This window comes from Lissotriton helveticus, chromosome 3_2, assembly GCF_964261635.1.
Source record: "Lissotriton helveticus chromosome 3_2, aLisHel1.1, whole genome shotgun sequence".
Lineage (NCBI taxonomy): Eukaryota > Metazoa > Chordata > Amphibia > Caudata > Salamandridae > Lissotriton > Lissotriton helveticus.
In genome coordinates this window covers 335,267,233-335,293,115 of record NC_136062.1, presented here as the reverse complement: position 1 = coordinate 335,293,115, position 25,883 = coordinate 335,267,233, and the positions used below count along the sequence as shown (strand labels likewise).

At 40.7% G+C, this 25,883-nt stretch overlaps 1 protein-coding gene across 3 annotated transcripts in view; it reads right to left on the bottom strand.

The window, feature by feature from the left end:
- Window positions 1-25,883, bottom strand: part of LUZP2 (leucine zipper protein 2) — a 1,331,862-nt gene that overhangs the window by 279,354 nt on the left and 1,026,625 nt on the right. For all 3 annotated transcript variants that reach the window (XM_078684660.1, XM_078684657.1, XM_078684658.1), the window contains exon 9: window positions 899-1,063. In XM_078684660.1, the coding sequence (XP_078540786.1) occupies window positions 899-1,063 (165 nt within the window). The remainder of the gene's footprint in view (window positions 1-898; window positions 1,064-25,883) is intronic.

Sequence of the window (25,883 nt, the reverse complement as noted above, 5' to 3'; positions counted from 1 at the left end):
AAGCTGTTAATGTTACTAAACACGCTGTGGAACGCAAAAAACAGTGATGCACCGGTGGTGTAATGGGCTTGTAAATATGCCCCTAATTTAGAGATTGGAAAGGAGAAGCACAATATCTTTGTGGAATTCCACAATGTAGAGGGTGTGGTGATTATTTAAAGTCTCGGAACTCTGAAGTAACATAAGGTAATACCCTAATGTGAAACAAAATAAGGAGTGCATTATTCCTTATAATACATGATCAAACATCATCTTTTCTATTAGACTCATTCACCTTCTTCACATAGTGAAAAATGTATTGCACGAAATACACACCAATAAGCGTCTTTTAATAGGTTGCAAAATGTACATAAAACAGTTTAATAAGTGACTTTCAAAATCGCATGTAGTTCAGGATTAGTGGTATCATGGCGATGGAATCAGTGTTCTTGTAATGAACTCTAGAAGGCAATTCATATTCAGGCTATATTCCCAGTAAAAGTAGTTTAAGGAAAATAGCAGTTATAATTTTGCATTTAATACAACCTTCCTCTCCGACCAGACGCTATTTTAATACGAATAGGTTCACTGAGGCATGTGCAAAAAAGTCAGCATATAGTGTATCAACGCTAAAAATAAATGGATGATCTAATCTGAACCCCAGCAATGCACATGGACTCACTATTGTATGTTTGTGAACCGTGGAAATATTATAAAGATAGAGTCACACTCAACATGAATGTCCAGTGTAATAAAAGTAGCTGTAACAAACTTTATTTATTCATTCTGATACATGATACACTATTTATGTGCTACATGCATAAATCGTGCTTCATAATCATTAATGCATTCTACAGCACAATAAAATCCACTGTACTGGTTTTATGAGGACAACTGTGCAAAACAGAAGAAAACATACCTCATTGTGTTCTAGTTGAGGAACATCCTTAGAGACGTTTGTAACTTGGGATATCAGCCTCTCGATTGGCTTTAAAGGGATGATATTCATGGTGGCGGGCTGCTTGTGTAGAACTGAAGACAAGCAGACCTGAACTGTTTCTTTCAAAGCTTTTAACTGGGAGTCCTGAGAAGAAAAAAAGGAGTAATCATCGGGAAAGCAGGAAAGACTCTCCAGTGTCCAGCAGTGAAGGAAGGTAAACTTTGTAAAAACAGCCATTTCATTTCTGTCATTGTATATTACTGTCTCTTCTAATCCCTGATAGTTGTGCTAAAATGGGCACCTCTATAATGGGCAATGTTAGAAACTTGGCTACTGATTGACTGAGGTATGAACCCTGGTCAATCAGCATCACAGTCTGTTGGAGGCAGGTCAGTATGTGGTGTACACTTATGTAAGTGGACACATTGCACTGATCCAGACAACCCTTATGGAGATGTTAGTGGTCTTTAGACAACGGTAGAGAGCTCTCTAAGTTGTAGCTGTGGAAAGCAACCTTCAGGCTAAGTCTTGAAGGAGTGTAAAGCAGTGTGTTTTATTAGAAAACAATCTTATTAATATAGATTAAGTGAAAAAGAACCACACAGTGTATTTATAAAAGTATGTATTTATTGTAAGACAATCTGTAACAGATTTAGATATCTCCTGGCCAGAGATAAACACGCAACACACAATACTTTGCAATAGAAACAGGTAATTAGCACAAATACACAGTGGTCTCAATAAGCAGTGGGCTCAAAATGTTCTTTCTAATTCCAATGTGCACATTGGTACCGGAAACGCCCAATGTCGCCGGCCTGGACTTTAATCGTCAGTTTGGTTGGAATTAGCAAGAATATTTTGAGCCTACTGCTTGACTTATTAAGAGAAAGAATTGACAGTGCATTTGTTCAATATATTGAGAGATTGGAGATAAGTCAAGTCAAGAATGTGTGTAGGAGTCCAGGCCATAACTAAGAAATATTAAGAAATTGTGATTTCTGGATAGTGAACTGACTTCCGCCTCATGAGGTAGAATAATATTGGATATGAATCAAGGTTTTCCCATTGTACACAAGAAGCCAGATAATTTGGTGAACAACTCTGGGATTAACTTTTCGTGAAACCACGTGGATATAGTGAATACTTTTGGAGCCCTGATGATGTCCGTTCCCGGACGAAACGCGTCGGCTGTTTAACTGTACCTGTTTTGTTATATAACGATTGGATATGATGTGGAGGATTGGACATTGATGAAATAAGTCTCACCATCCTTTTATAATCAAAACTTCAATAAATGAAGATTTGGGTTCAACGCTCTTGAACCTATGAGAATATTTTTATGAACATGGCGCTCCCGCTATTGATATTTTTGAGTATCTACCATAGCAATTTAGGGGAGAAAGCAGAAAGACTAGGGTCCTGATTAGCAGTATCCCAGTCAGATTAGTCAGAAACAGCATTACATCATGCAAAAAGAAGGGGTGACCACAAAAGCAGATCCTACTTTCCTACACAGTCCTGGTTAGGGTAAGGGTATGGGCAAGCAAGCCCTAAATAAACCTGTGCTTACCCTCGAATAGCTTGCCACAGAGCAGTGAGGCTTAACTTAGAGGCAGTGTGTTAAGTATTTGTGCAGCAACTCAAATAGTAAAACCGTTAAAACATCAAACAAAAAGGATATCACAGCAGGTTAGAAATATAGAACGTAGTTTAATAAATAAAGCAAGACCAGAGCAACAAAAATCCAATGAGTAGAACAGGAGTTATTGCATGTTTTTTTTTTTGTGAGAACTAGAGCAAAAAGCACAAAGCACTATTGGTGATATCTGGTTGCGCCGGACACGGACAAAGTCACAAATTCAGACTAACTGTGAGGAATCACGGGCCCGCTACAGAGACCTAGCTAGTCCTGCTGAATGGAATACCTTAAATCACAGTTGTGGTGAGTTGCATGGATCTATGTTGAAGATGCATCATGTAGCCAAGGCGATGCATTTGTTCTGAGATGTAGAGAGGCTGCGGTACGAGAGCCTTTTGTGGATTCCCTCTTTGACTTTGAGGATCCAGTCGATGGGGCTTGTGATGCAATGTCCGGTGTGGGAGATGCAATGCACAACTGAGGCAATACATCGGTTCCGATGAACGGTGAAGTTGTGACACAGAGTTTCATTGTCGTCATTGAGGCTGCAGTCGACAAGAGATGCAAGGAGTTGCATTAGGGAAAGTGTCATGCACGGGCAGTTCCAAAGGCAATGTGTCGGTTCCAAGATGCAGTTTGCAGTGACAATGGCAGTGTTTTGCGATATGTCCTAAGTATGCAGCAGCTCTGATGCACTGGTTCTACTCAAAGATGCACCACTCAGCGGAGATGCGTCAGTTTTGCTAGGTGATGCGTTACTCAGCAGGGAGGATGCACTGATTCTGCTACAAGTACCTTAGGCCCCACCTCTGAGGATCAGGGACTGAGGTGGCACCTCCTGGCAGGTTAGACTAACAGATGTCTAGGTCAGAGGTTGAAAGCCTGTCTCTGAGGCTTCCGATCAGGAGGCCTGCCAACCAGCTCTTGGAGTCACTCTAGGTCCTGGGGTCAAGAGATGCAGGCGTAGTCCTTCTTAAACAGGCAAGAGCGCAGCAGGCAGCAGATCAGCACATCAAGGCAGAGTGGCAGTCCATCAGCAGCACAGCAGTCCTTCTTCCTGGAAGAGTAAACACAGGTCCAGAACTGTACTGAAGTGGTCGTGCCTGAGGTCCAGTGCTTATACCCAGTGATGCCTTCGACGTGGGGGAGACTTCAAAGACCTGCCTTTAAGGTGCACAGGTGCCCTCCCATCCTGCCCTGGCTCCAGACTCACTACAGGGGGGTATTAAGCCCTTTTTGTGTGAAGAGCATACACCCTATCCAGTTGTAAATTAGGCTGCGCCCAGCTTCTCCCTCCCATCCTGCCAGAGATGGCCCATTGAGACATAACTAAGCTCCCATTGTGTGTGGCTGTCTATTATTATTATTATTTATACATCTTGTAAAGCGCTTGGTTACACTAGCAAGTGTGTCCCCGCGCTGGCTGCTTTACAGCTGCTTCAATTGAGTCTAGGCATGACTGAGGGGAGTGTCTAGGAGGGATACACAAAGCCCAACTGCCAACTTCATCAAGACATGTGATCAGTATCAGACTACAGGCACCAAATGGTTAAGTAAGAAAATGCCAACTTTCTATAAGTGGCATTTTCAGAATTACAATTTAAAACCCGACCACCATAAGTTTGAATTTTCAATTGTGATTCCAGTAACACCAGAATTAAAGGTATAATCTCTATCCAATTAGAAATTTCACTTATACAATGTAATAAGGAAATCCCAATGTTAACCTATGGGAGGAATAGGTCTTGCAGTAGTGAAAACAAATTCGAGAGTCTTTCGCTACCAGGACATGTGGAACATAAAAGTACATGTCCTGCCTTTTAAATACATTGTACCTTGCCCTCTGGGTTGTCCGGGGCCTATCTCAGGGGTGACATATATGTATAAAAAGGGAGAGTTGGGGCCTGTAAAAGGTTTCTATTACCAGGTTGTCATGGCAGTGTAAACTCTAAACACAGGCTCTGAAATGCAAGGGCTGAGACATGGTTAAAGGGCTACCTAAGTGGGTGGCACAAAGAGTGCTGCAGGCCCACTAGTCACATTTGATTTACAGGTCCTGGGCACATGTTGTGCACTGTACTAGAGACTTATAAGTAAATGAAGTATGCCTATTGAGTATGAGCCAATATTACCATGTTTTGGGGTGTCTCAGGGATTCCGTTCTCATACAGAACTGTGCATGGAGACTTGTAACCTCAGTGAATTAGGGTGTGCCAAAACTCACCTTAGTACCCAAAATCCCCTACCAGACTAGCTACAGTGTCTCATTGGTCATTACAAACTCCCAATGTTTAGACAAACTAGAACATGGACTTAGAATACCTCAGGTAATGTGGAACACTCTTTCGTTATACAATCATTTAAATCCAGAACAAGGAGTAAATGAGGACTCGTGCACATTTGAAATGTTTATTTTCTAATGCAGTGTTCTCAAGCACAGTATCTTAGCTAATACAAGCAAACATATTATAAGAAACAAAGTAATCAGCATAGCTACTAGTCCAAAGAATACAAAGGGTGAAAGCATGTTAAAATGCTAGAGGGAAGAAGGCTAAAAGACACCTAATCCTCACCCTCCCTTGCTAGTATATTATATTATATCTAAGAAGGTCTCTTTGGGTTTTAGCAGGGCGGCTCCATACCTCAGATCCTAGTGGTAAGGGATCACATCATCTTCCACCAGCTCTCTACCATGCGAAGCACCATCAAGTGTGTGTGTATGCTCTGTGCAATGCAATATAAAACGTGCCAAAAGCCAGAATTTTGGCCGCAGCTGCATGTATGTTATGTCTAGGAACGTGCGAAGATCAGACCTCATAACAACCAGTGTGTTGAGATATCCTTGAAGGCTTCAGCACTCATTGTACAGGCACAGCTCACCAAGCAAAGCTGATATCAGAGCAATAACATATTATTCTCGTGTGGAGCAAAACATTCAGCTAGGCTCAAAGCTAAAGTAACAATTATGTGTCGTGTGCAGAAGCAGCAGAAAGGTAAAATGGCGTTTAAACTCCTAATAAGCTCATGCTAACTTAACACAGCGTGTAGGCAAAGCATATCTATATGATACCCTCCCCTGATCAGAGCACTGATAAGATAAGATAAGATACGGGTCACATATTTGAAATGCAGAGTTCAAGAATGATAGTCAGTTCAAATTTGAGTAAGTGAGAAGAAAAAAAATGTTGTCACTAAAAATAACAAAATCTCATAATCATGACAGTTTAGTATTCGCAGAGGGCATCTCAGTGACTGTAATCTCCTTCCCGACCCACTGAGGGACCCGTTGAGGCACGTGTTTAAATCCACTAAGGTACCTTGAGACCTATTTAGGAGAAGGATTAATTTTTCCGTCTTCCCAGTTTTACACATGAACAGCCAAACCTGTTTATAGGAGATTACACTCACTGAGATGCCCTCGGTCTCTTTACACCTTTCACTTGGTCCTGAAGAAAGCCCCCTTGACCCCACCAGGCAACCAAGGGCTGAAACATGTCGACCTTTTTCATCACTAATTATAGTGTGTGAGAGCCCTAATCACTCTCCAACACACACCAACAAACTTTTTAATACAAACTCGAATCCAGACTCATTAAAGACAATTATCCGGCTGTACGAGTACTTTTAATAGACATACCCCACACATCACTGATCACTACTGTTTTAACCAGGGGTAAACCTCCGGTTTGGAAATACACCAGGTATGTGGACTCTCCCTTTCACTCTTTCACCTCTTCTGGGCCAGTCCAGCAATTCAGGAGAGCTCTGGGCTCCACACGCTTCATGACCCATACTTTCTGGCCAGGTTATTCCACCAGTAACCTTCTTATCATACCAGAGTTTCATAACCTCATGGTTGGATTTTGCCTTTTTCAGGAAGGGTGCATCTGGTTGCAGGGGGGCGGCAAGTAGCTGACCACATTCTGGGGAGGTTTCCTGGGAGCTTTCTCCCTCCCCTCCTTCATGAGGCTCAGAGGTCCCCTAACAGGGTAGCCATAAATGAGTTCAAATGGGCTAATCCCTACTCCCTACTGTAGCACCTCCCTGTAGGCAAAGAGGAGGCATGGAAGGAGGGTGTCCCATGTACATCACATTGGCTTCAGTCGGTCTGCAAGGTCTTGTTGAATCTTTCTACAAGATCAATGGTTTGAGGGTGATAGAGTCTGGTGAACTTTCAGGTTACCTCACACTCATCCCACATGACATGCCATGAAGTTAGTGCCTTGGTTAGACACTACCTCCTTAGGAAACCCCATATGGGTAAAAATCCCCATCAGACCTCTGGCCACCACAGGTGCAGTCACTGACCTCAGAGAGATGGCCGCTGGATAGTGAGTGACATGTCCACAAAGACCAGAACAAACCTGTTGCCTAAGGTTCCAATGATGTTGATGCATTCTCTTTCCAAGTGAGTGCAAATGACAGGTAATGGGGTCAGGGGATCTTTGCACGTCTTTTTGCTGACTGATCAGCGCTAGCCAAAAGAATGGGAGTTCTACCTGCATGGCAGAGATTGCACACCAGGCATTGATTCCAGGCAGTCAGGAAAACATTGTTGACAGGAGGCCCCACGTAGGAGCTCGTCTTCCAACTCCATTTCCCGGAATTGATTCTCCGCCTCTCTAAGCGACTCCTGCAGAAGGAGGGGAAGGGAGTAATTGACAACACGTCAACAACATGGCCTTATACAAACAACTGAGCCGTCCTGTGCAACTGACATGCTGAACTTAAGGTAAAAGATATGCATATTATGTTTGTTTGTATCGCTATGCTCCACATGCATGTGAGCACTGAGCCACACTCACTGCAGCCTGTGGTACCCAAACCTCAAGGACTGCTGCGAGGGGGTGAGGCGGGGTCATAGGCACTGTGGTTCACTGATGGAATATCGATGCTAAAAACAGCAATGTAAAAAAAAATCGAAAAAATATAGAAATAAAAATATTTGATTCCCTATAATTAAACAGGTAAGTATAAAAATATTGAATCAAAAATATTGAAGTTAAAAATACAGATATAAAAAATATCAATTTAAAAATCTGAATAAAATAATATATGTTAAATATATAAAATATTAATATTATCTTAAAAATAAACGCAATAAAAAATATATAAACATACAAACAATAATTTATACATATACATATAGTTACTTTAAAATAATGTATTAACTATTATCTTTATTCATTTTTGAAACTTTTAAATTATGTAAAAATAAAATAAATACATATATCAATATTTATAAAAACATGCTATAATTAATTAAAACACTAAACTAATAAAACAAAATTAAAACGTACATTTCGCAATACATTAAATACAAAAGTGTGGAAAATTTGGATAGCAAAATAATACTATTCCAACTACAGTGAGTGTAACGATAGGGAAAGTGTTGGATAGCGGAATAGTAAAAATGACTTTTCCCACTCCAGTGAGTGCAACAGTAGGGAAAGTTTTGGATAGCGGAGGGGTAAAAATTACTATTCCCACTCCAGTGAGTGCAAAATTAGGGTAAATGTTGGATAGCGGAAGAATTAAATTTAATATTCCAACTCCAGTGAGTGCAACAGTAGGGAAAATATTGCATGCGGAGGGGTAAAAATTACTATTCTCAGTCCAGTGAGTGCAGCAGTAGGGAAAGTGTTGGATAGCAGAGGGGTAGAAATTACTATGCCCACTTCAGTGAGTGCAACATTAGGGAAAGTTTTGGATAGCGGAGGGGTAAAAATTACTATTCCCACTCCAGTGAGTGCAACAGTTGGGAAAGTATTGGATAGCGGAGGGACAAAAATGACTATTCCCACTGTATTTAGTGCAACATTAGGGAAAGGTTTGGATAGCGGAGGGGTAAAAATCACTATTCCCACTCCAGTGAGTACAACAGTAGGTTAAGTTTTGGCTAGCGGAGGTGTAAAATGTACTATTCCGACTCCAGTGACTGCAGCGGTAGGGAAATTGTTGAATAGCGGATGGGTAAAAATTACTATTCCAACTCCAATGAGTGCAGCACTAGGAAAAGTGTTGGATAGCGGAGGGGTAAAAAATACTATTCCCACTCCAGTGAGGGCAACAGTAGGGAAAGTATTGGATAGCGGATGGGTAGAAATTACTATTCCCACTCCAGTGTGTGCAACAGTGGGGAAAGTTCTGGATAGCGGAGGGGCAAAATTACTATTCCCACTCTAGTGAGTACAATATTAGGGAAAATGTTGGAAAGCGGAGGGGTAAAAATTACTATTCCCAGTACAGTGAGTGCAGAAGTAGGGAAAGTGTTGGATAGCGGAGGGGTAAAAATTACTATTCTCACTCCAGTGAGTGCAACAGTTGGGAAAGTATTGGATAGCGGATGGGAAAAAAATTCTATTCCAACTACAGTGAGTGCAACAGTACTGAAAGTGCTGGATAGCGGAGGGCTAAAAAGTTGGGAAAGTGCTAGATAGCAGAGAGGTAAAAAATATTATTCCTTCTCCAATAGGTGCAACAGTAGGGAAAGTGCTGGATAGCGAATGGGTAAAAATTACTATTCCCACTCCAGTGAGTGCAACAGTTGGGAAAGTATTGAATAGTGGAGGGACAAAAATGACTATTTCCACTCCAATGAGTGCAACAGTAGGTAGAGTTTTGGATAGCGGAGGGGTAAACATTACTATTCCCACTCCATTTAGTGCAACATTAGGGAAAGGTTTGGATAGCGGAGGCGTAAAAATGACTATTCCCACTCCAGTGAGTGCAACAGTAGGTAAGGTTTTGGCTAGCGGAGGGGTAAAAATTACTATTCCGACTCCAGTGACTGCAGCAATAGGGAAAGTGTTGGATAGCGGAGGGAAAATTACTATTCCCACTCCAGTGAGTGCAACATTAGGCAAAATATTGGATAGCGGAGGGGTAAAAAATTAGTATTGCCACTCCATTGAGTGCAACAGAAGGGATAGTATTGGATAGCGGAGGTATAAAAATTACTATTCCCGTTCCTGTGAGTGCAACATTAGGGAAAGTTTTGGATAGCAGAGGGGCAACAATTACTATTCCCACTCCAGTGAGTGCAACAGTAGGGAAATTATTGGATAGCGGAGGGACAAAAATGACTATTTCCACTCCAATAAGTGCAACATTAGGGAAAGTTTTGGATAGCGGAGGGGTAAAAATGACTATTCCCACTCCAGTGAGTGCTACAGTAGGGAAAGTTTTGGATATCGGAGGGAAAAAAATTACTATTCCCACTCCAGTGAGTGCAGCAGTAGGGAAAGCGTTGAATAGCGGAGGGGTAAAAATTACTATTCCCAATCCAGTGAGTGCAGCTGTAGGGAAAGTGTTGGATAGCGGAGGGGTTACAATTACTATTCTCACTCCTGTGAGTGCAACATTAGAGAAAATTTTGGATAGCGGAGGGGTAAAAAATTACTATTCCCACTCCAGTGAGTGCAACAGTAGGGATAGTGCTGGATAGTGGAGGGGTAAAAATTACTATTACCACTCCAATGAGAGCAATAGTAGGGAAAGTGCTGGGTAGCGGAGAGGTAACAATTATTATTCCCACTCCAGTGAGTGCAAAGGTAAGGAAAGTGCTGGATAGCAGAGAGGTAAAAATTATTATTCTCAATCCAATGAGTGCAACAGTAGGGAAAGTGCTCGATAGTGGAGGGGTAAAAACTACTATTCCCACTCCAATTAGTGCACCAGTAGTGAAAATGCTGTATTGTGGAGGGGTAAAAATTACTATTCCCAACCCAGTTTGTGCAACAGTAAGGGAAGTGTTGGATAGCAGAAAAAAAAAATTACTAATAACATTTAAGCAATTGAAAAAAATGACATAATCTTAAAAAAAATACACAAGCAAGTATATCAAACATATAAAAAGAATGCTTATTATAATTTTGATCACATATAACAAAAAGGTACAAATACTATATAAAATGAATGAATATATACATGTATAAACAATATTTATTTAAGAGGAGCATATAATAACAAATTAATTAAAACATAAATGTGTTTATTTTATTTCCTACTTTATAACACCAGATCAATAAAAAAAGTCAGCATTTGTATTGAAATTTATTTCCATAACTAACATACTTAATAATGAATTAAAAAAATATTAATAGAAAAAGATAATAAACACACATTAAATACACATTCTTTAAGACTATAATATCCACAACACACACCTAAAATGAATTACATATTTACCATAATTAATTACTAATTAATTAATTTAAATTAATTACCAACTAGTTAATAATGTATCAATACAAAATAAATTACTTCCCACCCTTCCCACCATTTACACCTATAAACACAACGCCACATCTAAAACTAATTAGACAATTATCATCATTAGTTACTATTTAATTTATCTAAATTAATTGCAACTATTTATGAAATAATCAATAATAAATTAATTTACACATTTAACACCATAACATCACAATTAAACAAATATTAATAAATACAAATTATTCAATACGTTTTATATAATTAAATTACTTACCACCCTATTCCGCTATCTACCCACAACCTGCTACGGAACTAAAAATGCAAATTTAAAATAAAAACAAAATAATACCTAAAACAAATAATCAATACATTTTTTATACCTAAATTACTTTCCACCCTATTCCCCTATAAACCCACACCCCGCTACGGAACTAAAAATGCAAAATTCAAATAAAAAAATGAATAACTACTAAAGTGATAACACATATAATAAAAATACAAACAATTCGTTTACAAGAAAAAAACATAATACACACATAAAATATAAACTAAAATATATAACATTAATAAAAAAATGGATATTTTTAACAACTATATTTTTGCAAACAAAATTAAACACCTCGATATTTTTTAAATCAAGATTACTTACTTAAAATAGATAATCTTGACTACGGGGATTTGTCCGTCGATATTCTTGATCCACGAAATTTTTGCCCAATATTTGTGCAATTTGATATTTTATGTTCGATATTCTGTCTCTGCACCAGGCGCTGCGAATTAGGGATGGCCATAATGACGGAGCACTTCTCCGCATACATGCGGAAGGCCATGGAATTCCACCGAGTGTTCTGGGAACTAAGGCAAATTCCGCAGAGAGAAACTTTGTGAGCTCCACCCAGGCCTATTCAGAAGGGTTGTTCCCAGGTCCCTTGATCTCGTCATTCTCCCTTAAGGTTTCAAACAGTGTGGAGTCGGCTTCTGCCCAGGCCCTCAGCATCTTTTGCCATTCTAACTTCCTGGTGATGCTCTTGGCAGGAAGTACAAACTCCTTGCAAAGTTTTTTAGGCTGGGCCACGATGTAGAGCTCCACGTTGGCCAGCTCAAAGTTCATCCTTTCAGGTGTAGTTTTAGACCCAGGTCTCATGGAAAATTGAGATCCTCAACAGCTATTTTCTATTCTTGGTATATAATCTCCACAGATGTACTAACAGTTAGTAACTTTATCTCCACCAGGAGGAAAAGTATCTGGATGTGGGATCTGTGAAAATTGCAGTGATAGTGAAAATAATATTAACTCTTCTCCCTGAAGAGTGTTATTTTTTAAAACTGGGAAGCAGTAATGTTGAAAACAATGTAATGTAATAGGGACGAGTTATATTTCCTGCACATCAAATGGTTGATATGTTTCAATCTACTTGTACCTGATTAGGTTGCTGGGTTAACCACGGGACCTCTATGTGTCAAATCCCACATGTCCCGAATAGGGCAATACCACTTGTGTAAATACACTGATTTACTTAATCAGAGAAGTAGATTGTTCTTGCCTTATGTTTTATGAAGGTCGGGGAGGACGCCAAGAGCAGAGTATGGGCAAATAGATGAATAAGCTACGCTTGACAATTACCTGCCTCAACTTCTCATTCCCTTTTCCTATGGAACATATTGATTCCTCTCCTGGGGTAATAACAATCAGGCTCACATCTACTGTGATCTCAGTACAGTAAGTAACTTGCGGTAAAAATAGGCCATTTCAGTTACATTCACAATCACATAGTTTATGTCTTTGAAACTTTAGTTGCATTGAGGAGACCACTGAAATGGGACATTTTGCTTTGTTAAGTCTCTCACTGCAGCAAAGTTACAAATGCATCTTGAACAACAACTAGCCACGCCTAAGAAGGATTGCAGCATGGTTACATATTGTGGAGGGTAAATAGATGACAATGCTTGCACATTATCCAGGTCCGGAGTCATTCTCCCATCAGAGAATATGTGTACAAAGTATTTAAGTTTGGTTTTGTGAAACTGACACTTTGCCACTTTGCCACATTAAAAGTGAGACCTGCATCAGCAAGTAATTGCCATACTTGTGTAAGGGCCTTGTCATGCTCCTTCTGTGTTGTCCCAAACACCAGTATGTAATTGAAAGCATGTGTGACAGGTTGAAGTACTCCACTGATGGCATCCTGAAATATATCCACACCTGTTGATACGCCAAAACTCAATCTTTTGTACCTGAACAAACCAACATAAGTAGAAAAAAATTGTAATGTAGTAATAGTTCTCTCTCAGCTCGTGTTAATAGTATTCTTTGTTCAGGTTAAGATGGTAGAAGACATTGGCTCCTTTCAGCTGCATAATCATGTCCGCGATGCGGGGACCAGTATGTCTTTCTCTCATGTTTGCCTTGTTGGCCTTGTGCATTTAAAAAAGCAAATGTGCACAGTACCTCCACTGTCTTTTTTTGGCATCACAACTATGAACGATACCCAAGGCATAGGACCGGTGGAGCGTTAAATGATGTTATGGTTTGAAAATGTTTCTAGTTCCTTCTCAATAGCTGTTTAAAAAAGCAAATCAACTCTGCAGTGTGGTTAAGTAATAGGACAAATATCCTCATAAATATGATGTTGCACTTACATTGTCTTGAGCCATCCAAGGCTAAGAAACAATGATGGGAAATGACTCACAAATTCAGACTCGCACGGATGTTGCAGTTGAGTGATAGCAGTTCGATGTCAGCAGCAGTGGCAAATCCAAGTAGGCATGCACTCAAAGACGTTCCCAGAAGAACATGAATTTACTTTGCCCTAAAATCTTTTCATGTCTCATGGTTGCTTTAAATGACCATTCACTCTGTAATGATTTGAATGCAGCCCGCATGTATACCTTCATGTTTGACAGGCTACGGCACGGCACAGGAGATAAGTGCAAAATGTGTTTACTAGCTGTATGTTAATGGATGCACCACTGTCTATAATGAAAGTTATGGGGCAACAGTTCACTTTATATGTAATTTTAGGACATTGTCCAAATGAAATATTTTGCTTGATTTTGTGCTTCTCTTTTGACATTTGATGTTATTTCCATAAAGCTAGTCCTACATGTGCATATCGTTCTTTGGTAGATATTATGAACGATCATCCATCTTCTTCACTAGCGCATGATAGTTACATTGAAGAACTTTTATATGATTAATTTGATGACAATTTACTTTGTTTTGTTCCTAGTTTTTGTTAGAAATTGGATCCCTAGTTGGCAGAGGTATGCACCCTGTCCAAGTAGAGACCACAATCCTAGTTAGGGTAAGCTAGATATACACTTTAAATTAACATGTTCTCATCCTCTGGTAGCTTGGCACATAGCAGGTGGGCTAAACTTAAGAGGCTTTGTGTAAAGTATTTGTGCAAGCTGCACACGCACAGTAATACAATGAAAAACACCATAAAAAGACTATTGATTGGAAAATAGAGAATATTTATCTGAGTAAACAAGACCAAAATGACAAAAATCCAATCAGTAGAAGTCAAGATATGACTTTTTAAAGAATAATTGCAAAAACAGTGCTTAGACGTCAATAGCGCTAGAAGGTTACTTGAAGTCACGAGGGACCAGAGTAAACCCAAAGTAAACCCAAAGCTCAGGCTGACCATGAGGGCAGGCCATCTACGAGACTCAGGTATCGCTGAATGGAGAAAGGCGTTGATGCTGAGGGCACTATGCAGCAATCCTTTCCATGCATTCTGATTATTGCGTCCTCCTTGATCATTATGGAAATACAGGCAGTGCCTCGTCGTCGAGCCGGACAGAACATCATTGTTGGGCTGAAGAACCACTAACGCCGAAGAACCTCTGCATTAACGTCAGTGGGCTAAGCGTCGATCCGACCAGCGTAGTGCTGACGATGCATCATCTTTGTGGAAAATCAGCTGCAGAACCCACTTCTCAGACCCAGGCATGGAGAGGGTACATCAGAAAAGGGTTGGAATCCCATATGGCAGGGTGCAGCAGCATCAGCAGGATTGTAGGAAGTATTTTGTATCCCTGAGACTTCAGAAAAAAACTGAAGGTAAGCCAGCAAGCCCTTGGAGTTCCTCTGGGTTCAAGTGAGATGGGACCACTTCTGGTCCCCAGCAAGGCAGAGATCAGCAAGCTGCAGGGAAGATCTACAAAGTAGAGAAGCAGTTCCTCAAAACAGGCCGTTAATGCAAAGTGACAACTCTTACAGCGCAACAGTCTTTACTCCAGTAGAGTTATTCCCAGGTCCAGAAGTGTACTGATATGATATGGTCAGAGCCTCAGTACTAAAACCCAAAAGTGCCTTTGATGTAGGGGCTGGCTTCAAAGGAACTCTCTAAAGTACACAAGATCCCTTTCAAGCAGTCCTGTAATCAGTCATTTGTGTGGGGACTGGACACAGCCTATTCATGTGTAAGTGTGAGCTCTCCCTCTTCCTGCCCAGGTAGGCTATCAAAATACAGATGAATGAAGATGAGTACTCTGTTACACCCACCCTTCCTGTGTTTATGACTGTCTAGAGGGAATCCACAAATTATATCTTTCAGCCAGCCCAGCCAAGATGTGTATTGGAAACAGGCTGCAGGCACACAAAGCAAAGTTAAGAGCAGAGAATCGTCTACTTTCTAAAAGTGGCATTCCTAAAATAGTAAAAATCCAACTTTATCACTAAAGAGGATTTATCATTACTTTTCAAAACATAATTAAGCTACTCCATCCCAATCAGGAAATACAACTGTTAAACTTGGCATCATTGGTGTGGTTTCCCCTGACTTTTTGCCTCTACCTAGTGTATTTTTGATGCTGTGGTGGATTTAATTTTTGCTGGCTGATTTGCATGTAGCTGTGTCTGAACTGGGGTGGCAAAGTGAGCTAAAGAACAATGTTTGATTCAACCCAGATCTGTGACTGGGGTGAGACTCTGAAAAATTTCAGCGTTCAGTCCATCATCTCCTTATGTTTGCTATGTTTGCCCTCAGTTGGCAGGGTATGGCCAGACGTGGGTCCCTTGCTCACTTTGCCACTGGATTCAAGCTAGCCTGGCTGATGAGGGCTGTTAGCCCGAAACTGGTCCCAGGATGCTTTTTTCCAGTCCAGGAAAGACATGGCTTGGCAGTTTGTGCTGGATTGTTTCCATGAGGTACAGGGTCAAGACAGATTTGCATATAGCTGTGTCTGAACTGGAGTGGCGAAGTGAGCTAAAGAACGATGATGGATTCAACCCAGATCTGTGACTGGGGACGAGTCTCTGAAAAGTTTCAGCACTCTGTCCATCATCTTCTTGTGTTTGCTTTGGCTTAGATGCTTTGGGCACTTTGCCACTGCTGATCAGTGTCAAAGTACAAGTGCTCCCTGTGTAAATTGTTATTGCAATTGGTTCTCCCTGATTGGCATATTTGATTTAGTGGTAAGTCCCTAGTAATATGCACTGAGTGTGCCATAGTCTATAATTCAAATGCTACTAGTGGGCCTGCAGCACGAATTGTGCCACCCACATGAGCCCTGAAAAGGTATCTCAAATCTGCCAATGCAGTGTCTGCACTTAGTTTTAAACTGCCATGTCGACCTGGCAAGTACACCCACTTGCCAGCCCTTAACCTTCCCTTTCCTTCCACTTCTTTGAGTGTGCTCAACTGCAGGACCTTTAACTTCTTGGATGGCCGTGTATGGGCTTGGGTGGGGTTTTGACTCCACATACACCATCCACAGACTGCTTTGCATTGATTCAGGGCGCACGTGGGACACACAAGCAGTTTGTTCTACCGTTGCAAAGTCTCAGGGAGAGCAGCCTTGTTTCTTGGGGGCATGTATTCCATACTCATTGCCAGTTGTAGCGTTCTCCCCAGCAAGAAGTATGCAAATTAAATAGGCCTCACATGTAACTCTGCAATATGTCTTACTCTTCAACATACAACTGCACACATTGCCTTTTAACTTTTATAACTACACCGTAACACCTCCCAGCAGATTATGTAGATCCTGTTTAGAGTCTCCCCGAACTGCAAGGGTCCTGGTGCATAATCTCAAGACACTACAGAGAGTATTTTCTTTAGTGTCACACTTGCTGTTACTACCAGCTGTTGTATAAAGCATGCAAAAAAATCAGAAAATACGGCAATACCTGTGTGATTCATACCCATTTTCTGAGCCACACTGTAAATCAGAGGAAAAATTCAGCAAGAACTGGTGCAATTGTCGGTTCCTGATTTTAGCAGCAGCGTCAAAATGACATGGTCTATTGATATTAGTCATAATTTTTTGATCTTTAACTGAAATGTGCCCGACATGAATTCAAAACTTCAAAGCAACGTGTCAAAAGGAAAGGTTTCCCAAAGTGTAATTGTCATGTTTTTCCTTTTAATAGATTTATAGTAACATAAATTATTCAGGTTAGAATTGATGTATGTCTAGTACTGAGTGCATTTTTACCACAATTTTTATGGTATTGCATGCTGTCTATATTACATTAAAAATCTCTTCTTTGCCTCTCACTTTGTGACTCTTTCTGTAGTAGACGCATTATTCATCTCTGAAATCCAATCCTTTTCTCTATTTCTTGCGGATTTGGGTTGTGTGAAATCTGAAAATTCTCTTCTTTGAAATAAGCATCTTTTTTGACATTACATGTATTATCCAAAATACATTTTGCTGGTATCTAGAAAAACTTTCCTCTGTGAGGGTACAACTCGTACAGAAATGTCAAGCGAGGTACCAGCAGGAGACTAGTTTGAGCAGAAATGTTTTGTTGAAGGAGAACAAGCCTAATGAGGTGACACTTTTTAGTCCGACCAGTCTCCCACAGGCAAACATTGAATGTGATATCTAAGGAGGTTATCTGCTGCCTTCCAGCGCCAAATGGACTGGAGATTGGTAGTTTCAGATGCCCAGAGTACATTTGTACGGCATGAGAAAGAAACATATAATATTCTGGTTGTTAGCACGTAATTTATTTATCTTTTAATAAAAACCACCTCAGAAACTCACACTCTACACTGCGATGCAAAATCTAAAATCACATTAGTCCTAGAGATGACAATGACTACAAAAGAATGTACAATTCATAGAAATTCAGATAAATAATAAAATCTACAAGAAGAAAGTAAAATCGGCAGAAAACATACATTCATATTATTACGTTCCTAGCTAATAACTGTAAGCCGATGTCAGCGAACATAACCACATTGCTGGTGGAAATCAGACTTAGCCAATTAAAATAAATTGTTTTTCTGAAATTCAGGTTTTAATAATTGGCTCTTTTTAGAATAGGTTTCACATTTTCTCTGTTTGTGAGAGATGGACAAATACAGGTAAAAATTAGATTTTCTTTAAAGTGACTATAGAAGATAATACTACTCATTCATTCATTAGAAACGTTATTCCGTTATTATCATTAAAACAACCATAAAAGTACAATTAGTAAATCACATTTAAAATATATAAAAATAATCATGACACAGTAGCAATAGAATTATTAAGTTTCATGCATGAATTGATTTTCGGGACCTAAAAACTTTTTTTTAAAACGCAGACACAGATGCAACAGTTAACATGTTATCTAATTTTTGGATAGCTAAAAAAGCAGGGCGGCACTAGTTAACTAACATGATCTTTAATATGAGTACAATCCATCTTTTCCTAGGAATTATATACAACTTACAGAATAGCAAAATATGAATATCTGATTGATCAGACAAATTATTACATGGGCATTTATTAAGTTGCCTTGAGCAATTGTTCATGTCGGGGAAAGTAAGAAATCTACATAAAATGTTTAACCTAAAACGAGTTAATAAAAACCTTTCAAAATCACTCATTTGTAACGTAACATATGGTTGCATATGGCAAGTAGTCATTATTAATTGATGAGCAACCACTGTCTTTTTTGTCATTTCAACGTTTGTTCTACGATCTCCCAGGTGCATCATACAAAGATTTTTAAGTTCTTTTCTAGAAATTTGACACATCAAAGAGGGATCATCATAATAATCATGGTGGCCTATATTTGTGAGAAACATCTTTACATAACATAACTATCCCATCTTGCTGATGTTATCCAGACTCATCATGTCCCTCAAAATGGAGCAGTTAATAAGGCACTCCTCTGTGGTCCAAACCCTGTGCCACAGAAGAACCGGTTGTACCTTAATAATATCCTCTATATGTGGTTGGCCAAGTTCAGCCTGACAAATATACGTAGGGACATTTTCCGGGACTGCTGAAAGGTATCTCATGAAAATGTTTTCCACCACCTGCAATGATTTCACGTTTACATATCCCCATATTCCTGCACCATATATAGCAGTTGCTACACAGGTCGCTCTATAAAAGGTTAAAAGTTCAGCGATCGTTTTTTTGCACATCATCTTACTAAAATTTTTTAAGGCCATTATAGATTTACAGAACATCAACCTCCTTGCCTTTATTGCACTTTTCCACAAGCCAGATTGATCGAATAATACACCTAAGTATGGGAAAATTGGGGTAAAATCCAATGGTTTCGAATTAATGTACATTACCTTTTTCTTTTTATCTGCCCCCGAGCCACAATTCATGCAGAATGTATTTGTACAATTAATTCTCCAATCCAGATTAGTCATAAAATGGGAGAAAGATGTAACCATCCTTTGCATAGCCAAAGGCGTACGGGCCATCAAGACCGCATCGTCTGCGTATAATAGTGCAGGGACAGATCTTTTCGCTATCGCGGGCATGTCTCGGCACTCCCGCAGCAATGTTTTTTCCAGGTCATTGATGTAGATTGTAAATAAAAAGGGGGCAAGAACGCATCCTTGCCTCACTCCTCCAGCGATACTAAAGGACCTGGTGCACTCTCCATTCCTGCAAAATCAGACTGAGGCTGAAAGCCCCAAATAGAGCTCCCTGAGGAAAGAAATAATGTTTTTCTCTACTCCCAATTTCTCCAAAATCAGCCAAAGCTTACTATGGGTGACGTAATCAAAAGCTGACGTTAAGTCAACAAAGGTTAAAAATATGCAGCCCCCCCTTGGCTTTGGTGTATTTTTCTAAAAGAATGTGCAAATTAAGGCCCTGGTCGAGAGTACCAAGGCCCCTACTAAATCCATATTGTAGGTCACTAATTATTGAATGTTTGTCGGCCCATGTTTGTAGTCTATTTAAAATCACACGACCGAAAATCTTAATGGATGAGTCTAATAGTAATATAGGGCAATAGCACAAGCAACTTGTTGTATATAGGTACAATAATAGACTCAAACCATGATGATAGCAAACCAGTAGAACATGAAGCATTAAACAGTTGCGTGAGAAGTGGACCCCATAAGTCCATATTATTTTTGTACAGGTCAAACGGCATCCCGTCGGGGCCCAGTGCCTTTCCTCCCTGGCTAGTTTTTATACTTGAAATTACTTCATGCAGGGTGATACCCTAGTCCATTTTCATATTGGTGTCTGAGGTCTCCTCAACCACTGAGTTCTTAGCTGGTATTTGCTCCAATGCAGACAGAGCACTATATAAATCAGCGTAATGCTTTACCCATTCATTCTCAGAAATAGCTATTTCTACCCTTGCCTTAGTTTTAACATTTAACACTTGGGCATTAACTGCTTTTCAGAAAGCCGGAGTATCCTTATTCAAAGAAGCCTCACACAGAGAATCCCAGGCTTCCTTTTTCATAATGTCTTTTCTTTTCTTCAAAGTCATCTTATAAACCTTACGCAACTCCCTGATTAAGGTCTGATCTTTAACGGGGGAATTCAGGGCGTGCTTGAGATTAGAATAGGCCTTGGTGCAAGCAGTGTCAAACCAACTCACTGTTTTTTCCTTACGCTTTTTCGTTTCTACCCACAGGCTATCTTTAATCTGTAAAGCAATGACTAAAAAGTTTTTGATAATAATAAAATTATCTGAATTTTCATCCAGACAAGCATCAATGCTGGATTCGCACTTCTTAATTAAGAAATCCTCTGGGACCACTTTAGTCCACTTTAGGGAATAGCCATTTTGTCTATTCAAAAAAAAGTTACCTATGGGCTGCCTTGGCGTACTATCTACAACATATTCATAATGAGGACTTCAAATTTCCACACTTAGGGGGAAATGATCGCTTAGTGCGATATCTAAGGTTTTAAACATTTTAACCTGTCCTCCATATCTAGCTGATGACAATATAAAATCAATTGTTGAGAAGACACCTCTTCCATTGAAGGTAGGGCAAAACGGGACCTCCAATTCACAAATACTATTTGCAAAGCCCATATCACAGGAGAAGATAATTTCATTCAAAAGGTCCCCACATGTAGTGTGTTCAAAATTCGTTAAGCTGGTCTCATTATTCAGCATTACACCACATGTCCCTTGTTCCCATCTTTTACATAAGGAACAATTGAATTCCCCTCCCCAAATAACAAAAACTCCTTTAGATCTCCCCCCTATCAAAAATGTAACATCTGTACACAATGCTTTCAGCATTTCTTCAAACGCCTCCGCAGGAGCATTAATGTAAAAATTAACAATAACCAAGCAAAGCGCTATGTCAATATGTATCCTAACCATTTGATACTATGGTTGTTATTAAAAACTATCTCTATTTTCTCACATTTAAACAGGTTCGATACATACGTGCGTAGACCCCCTTTAGCCCTGCCATGTGCTGAACTTATTGCCAGTAAGAATAGAGTTTTAAAACCACATAAATGGTGTGCCTCTGTAGCCCAAGTTTCTTGTAGACTCACTATTTCATGGTCGTTTGGAATATTAACCCATATTTGATTAGACAATTTTATTTTTAAACCTGCAACTTTCCAATACATTATCGACCACCCGCCCGTCCTAACTAAAATATCCACAGGGCTAATGAAACCAGAAATATCATTTATATTTCCAGATAAAGTGTTCACAACTATATCACTTTCCTTCAATACGCCCGCCTCTTCAGGATTGAATTCCCGAGATCTTATCCTAAGGTCCACCCGTGAGTAATATACTCCTTCAACTGTTCCCCCAGTCTCAGGTATCACATTTTAAAAATTAGACGCCGGTTTGACAATAGAGCTCCCAGTTCTAAGAAAATCTACCCCCTCAAGCCCCGAGAGCATATCAAAGTGATTAAACGTGGGGATGTTAAATTTGTTTTTATGCACAGCCATAGTACCTCTGTGCTGAGTCCCAAATACATGCGTATTTGGTGGTGCAAAAAATGATGGAGGATCAAGGGTTTGTATGCCACCATCTCCTCTTTGGTGGTACCAATCGCAGATATGACTAACCACCCGTCTATCCCTAAAGTTAACAATGATGCAATCACCGACTAGGTCCTTTGATCTGTGACCCACTCAACTTACTCTTCGAACATGCAGGATTTCGCCATGAATGTTAAGCGGGAGTGGTCTATTCTTGTTCAGCCAAAAGGTTACCTTATTTTTTAATTCGGGATAAGTTTCTATTTTTCATTGTCTAACTCAGGGACCCCAGATAACACTACAACATATGGAAAAGAATCTGGTGGTAAATCAATGCGTGAATAAATACTCTTTTGTTTTACAGCATTTATGGTTTCCTTAGCTGTGTGTGTATCTATTTTAACCCGTCCCACGGCCCCAGGATCCTTTATCGCCTCCCTCCCCCCCTTGCAGGCCCTCCCATTCGGACCTCATTGTCTTATTTCATAAGGTTTTGTTAACTTGACCAATTCCCTTAGATGACAGGAAGGGTATATTGTTTATTATCGCGGTTGTTAATGGGGCAATCGTACTAATGGGTTCACTTGTTGTATTATATCCTACTACACTTTGTTTGTGTGTGCTATCAACAAGTTGCTTCAAAATATCAGAGCTAGCTGTAGCTTATCTTTCACTGATCAGTTTTATCCTCTCTAACAGTGGTAGCATTAAAGACTTTGGGCCAGATGTAGGTAACTTCAATTTACCGACTCATAAATACCGAATTTTACCGATTCGGTATTTATGAATCGGTAAATATGAAGGTGGGAGATGTAGGTATTTTTTAAAGTAGAAATACCGAATCGGTAACATTCGGTATTTAGCCCATAAGAATCAATGGGAAATACCGATTCGGTATTTACCGAATCAGTAAATACTGAATGTTGCAAGGGTGCAGGGGGTGTCACTTTGACACCCTCTAGCACCCGGAGTAAAGGCATGTGTGACATGTGGCACACATACATGCCCTTAGTGTGTCACATTGCACAGTGTGCATGCACAGATGTGCATGCACACCTGGATTCGGTATTTTACCACACAATAGGATTGTGTGGTAAAATACCGACTCTTAAGGGCCTGTGACACTCTCAGGAGTGTTACCTACATTTGGATTTACCGAATCGGTAAAATTACCGATTCGGTATTTTACAGATTCGGTAAATTTACCGAATCGGTAAATTTACCAATTCTGTAAAATAATGGCCCCTACAAGCCAATTCCTAAATACCGGTCGGTAACGGCCGAAATCGGCCGTTACCGACCGGTATTTGGGCTCCTACATCTGGCCCCTAATTAAGTGCTCAACTTTCTCCATAAAGCCCTCAGCGATTTGAGGCGGGGGAATAAAGGCACGGCTTGCTTTACCGCCGATGCCTTTGGCCAGGGGAGTTTGTTCGGTGAAAGTGTAATAGTTGATACAGGCTGTGTCAACATTACGGTGTTCTTAATTATATTAGACGTTTTTATTGTCTTTGGGCACCTTACCTTCTGGGAACCCCCGCCGCACTTCTTCTTAGCAGTAGGTCCTGGTCCTAAAGCTGGTTTTGAGGACTGGAAGTTAGAATTATTTTTGGCTATAGACCTTGTGGGAAAGCGCGGAGTGGTTTCATTATATGTGTTACCTGAAACAGAGTCATTACTCGAGACAATGAAACTAGCCTCTGTAGTCACGGGCAGATTTATCGGCACCTGAGACTGGAGATCATTTCCCCCATTAGCATCATGGTTGGGTGTTTGTTTCCCTAGTTGTTCAGGAGTAATAGCTAACATTATAGCTCCCAAAGATGATTGTTTAGTATATAGAGGTTCTAATGAGAGACGACGTTCTGTCAGAGCTATTTCATGCTCCAGTACAGATGTAGCCCTAGTTATAAATTGATCCAGTGTCCCAGGAACACTCCCGCCTGGCACTACTTTCCTCCCTTTCCCTACATGTAGTGCCATCAGGCCTGACTACTGTGCTATGTGGCTTTACCCAACTATAGTGTTTCACACAACAAGGCAAATGTCAAATGCGGTAGCAGGGATAAAAAAGAAACCAAGTCATAAGTAGTCTTACAAGTATTCCAGTACACCAGTGTACGAAGCATGGCCTATCCCAGCCTCCTCCAGTCTCTGATGGGCTCATACGGGCCCGCCCTTGGCCCGGGCTTCGCTCGGCATGCGCCCGCACGCGTTCCACGAAGCGGGAGCGGCGAGAGGCTAAGTAGGCGCCTGGCGATCAGTCAAGCAGGCTCAGGTGCGGCCTCTCCACACTGCCCCCTGGGACCTGTAGTGCGGCAAAAGCGTCCTCCTCTCTGTTGCTGGTGAAGCGGCTCCCGCGGAGCGGGAGCAGTGAGGGGCTAAGTAGGCGCCTGGCGATCAGTCAAGCAGGCTCAGGTGTGGGCTCTCCACAGTGCCCCCTGGGACCTGTAGTGCGGCAAAAGCGGCCTCCTCTCTTTTGCTGGCGAGGCGCTAAGTAGGCGCCTGGCGATCAGTCAAGCAGGCTTAGGTGCGGGCTCTCCACACTGCCCCCTGGGACCTGTAGTGCGGTAAAAGCGTCCTCCTCTCTGTTGTTCTAACTCTTGTTTTCTTGATTGGTCAGTAGTTTTAATTGTATTTCTTTTCCAACATTGATAGGTTGCTAGTCAACCTAAACAACAGCTGTGTGACTATTCCTAAAGGTGATGCTTTTCTCACTGATAGTTTGTCTGTAAAAACGTAATATCTCACTTTTAGCATGTCCATTAAATGTGGTTTCATCTAGTAACACAGAATTTAGGGGCATATTATCAAGAACGACGATAGAATTATCGCCGCTTTAGAGGCAGAAAACTGCAACTGCATCTAAAACAGTGATAATGGGATTGATAATATGCCCTTGAGAATTCCCACAGCAGCCCCGGTTCTGGTGTTTAAGAAGTTGTTACCAGAGAAAACCTGAAGTCGGCATTTTGAACTGTCAGAGCAGGATAGTTGCGACTGGAATGAATGGATAATGTGGCATAATAGGATCGGCCAGGGGTTCCCGGACCCTAAAACTCTCAACCCCTACTTAAAAAATCCTGTACAAAACTTGGGCTGTGATGTTGGCGAAAGAATGACCAGTTGAAAAGGAGAAGCCACCTGTTGTTATGCATGAATGGACTAAGCTCTTTGACTTTTGCTGACCTCCAGGACTATGATGGGTCTCTCCAGGACCAGTGATGCTGACAGCCTTATGTCCCAGAGGACAAATACTCCACTGCCCCCTAGTCGGTGCACTTCAAGTGACTAGGAGGCTCTTTGGCCTGAGGAGTGTGACCATGAGGGTGGTCTGATGGCTGGTTGTGTAGAGGCTGTGAAATATGCTCCCACGAGCAGGGGAGCAGTACCATGAGTCAGGCAAAGGAGATGCCTGATGCAGGGAGACAGAAAATGTAGCTCTTCTAAAAATGTACCCCTTTAGAGGACAGGAGTCCTGATGAAAATGATCCTGATGGCTAGGCCGGGACATCACGAGCAGAAACTAAACACAATTCAACAGACAGGACCAGAGTTATGTTACCATAAAGATTTGATCGTCATAAAGAAAATGATGGAGATGGGTGCACAGAGTTGTACTGCTACTTAAAAGATTATCCCTGGATAGGACCAGCCCCTGGGACCCATCCCTCATGGCATGATACAACAGCAGAAGAATCACCAGCTATAGGGCTATGTGCATTTACCACCTCAGAACTATAGGTACACCAGCATCTTATTTTTTCTGCCCTCTGTCCTTGCCATAGCTACCAGGGGTTGAACTCAGGTTTACGTTACTCTGAAGTCCAACTGAAGATATAAACTTTTAAAGATTTAAGGCAAGCAGCACCAAGAAAAGGTAAAATAACATTTAGAAAATGGAATATCAATTTAGGTAGATGTGAGATC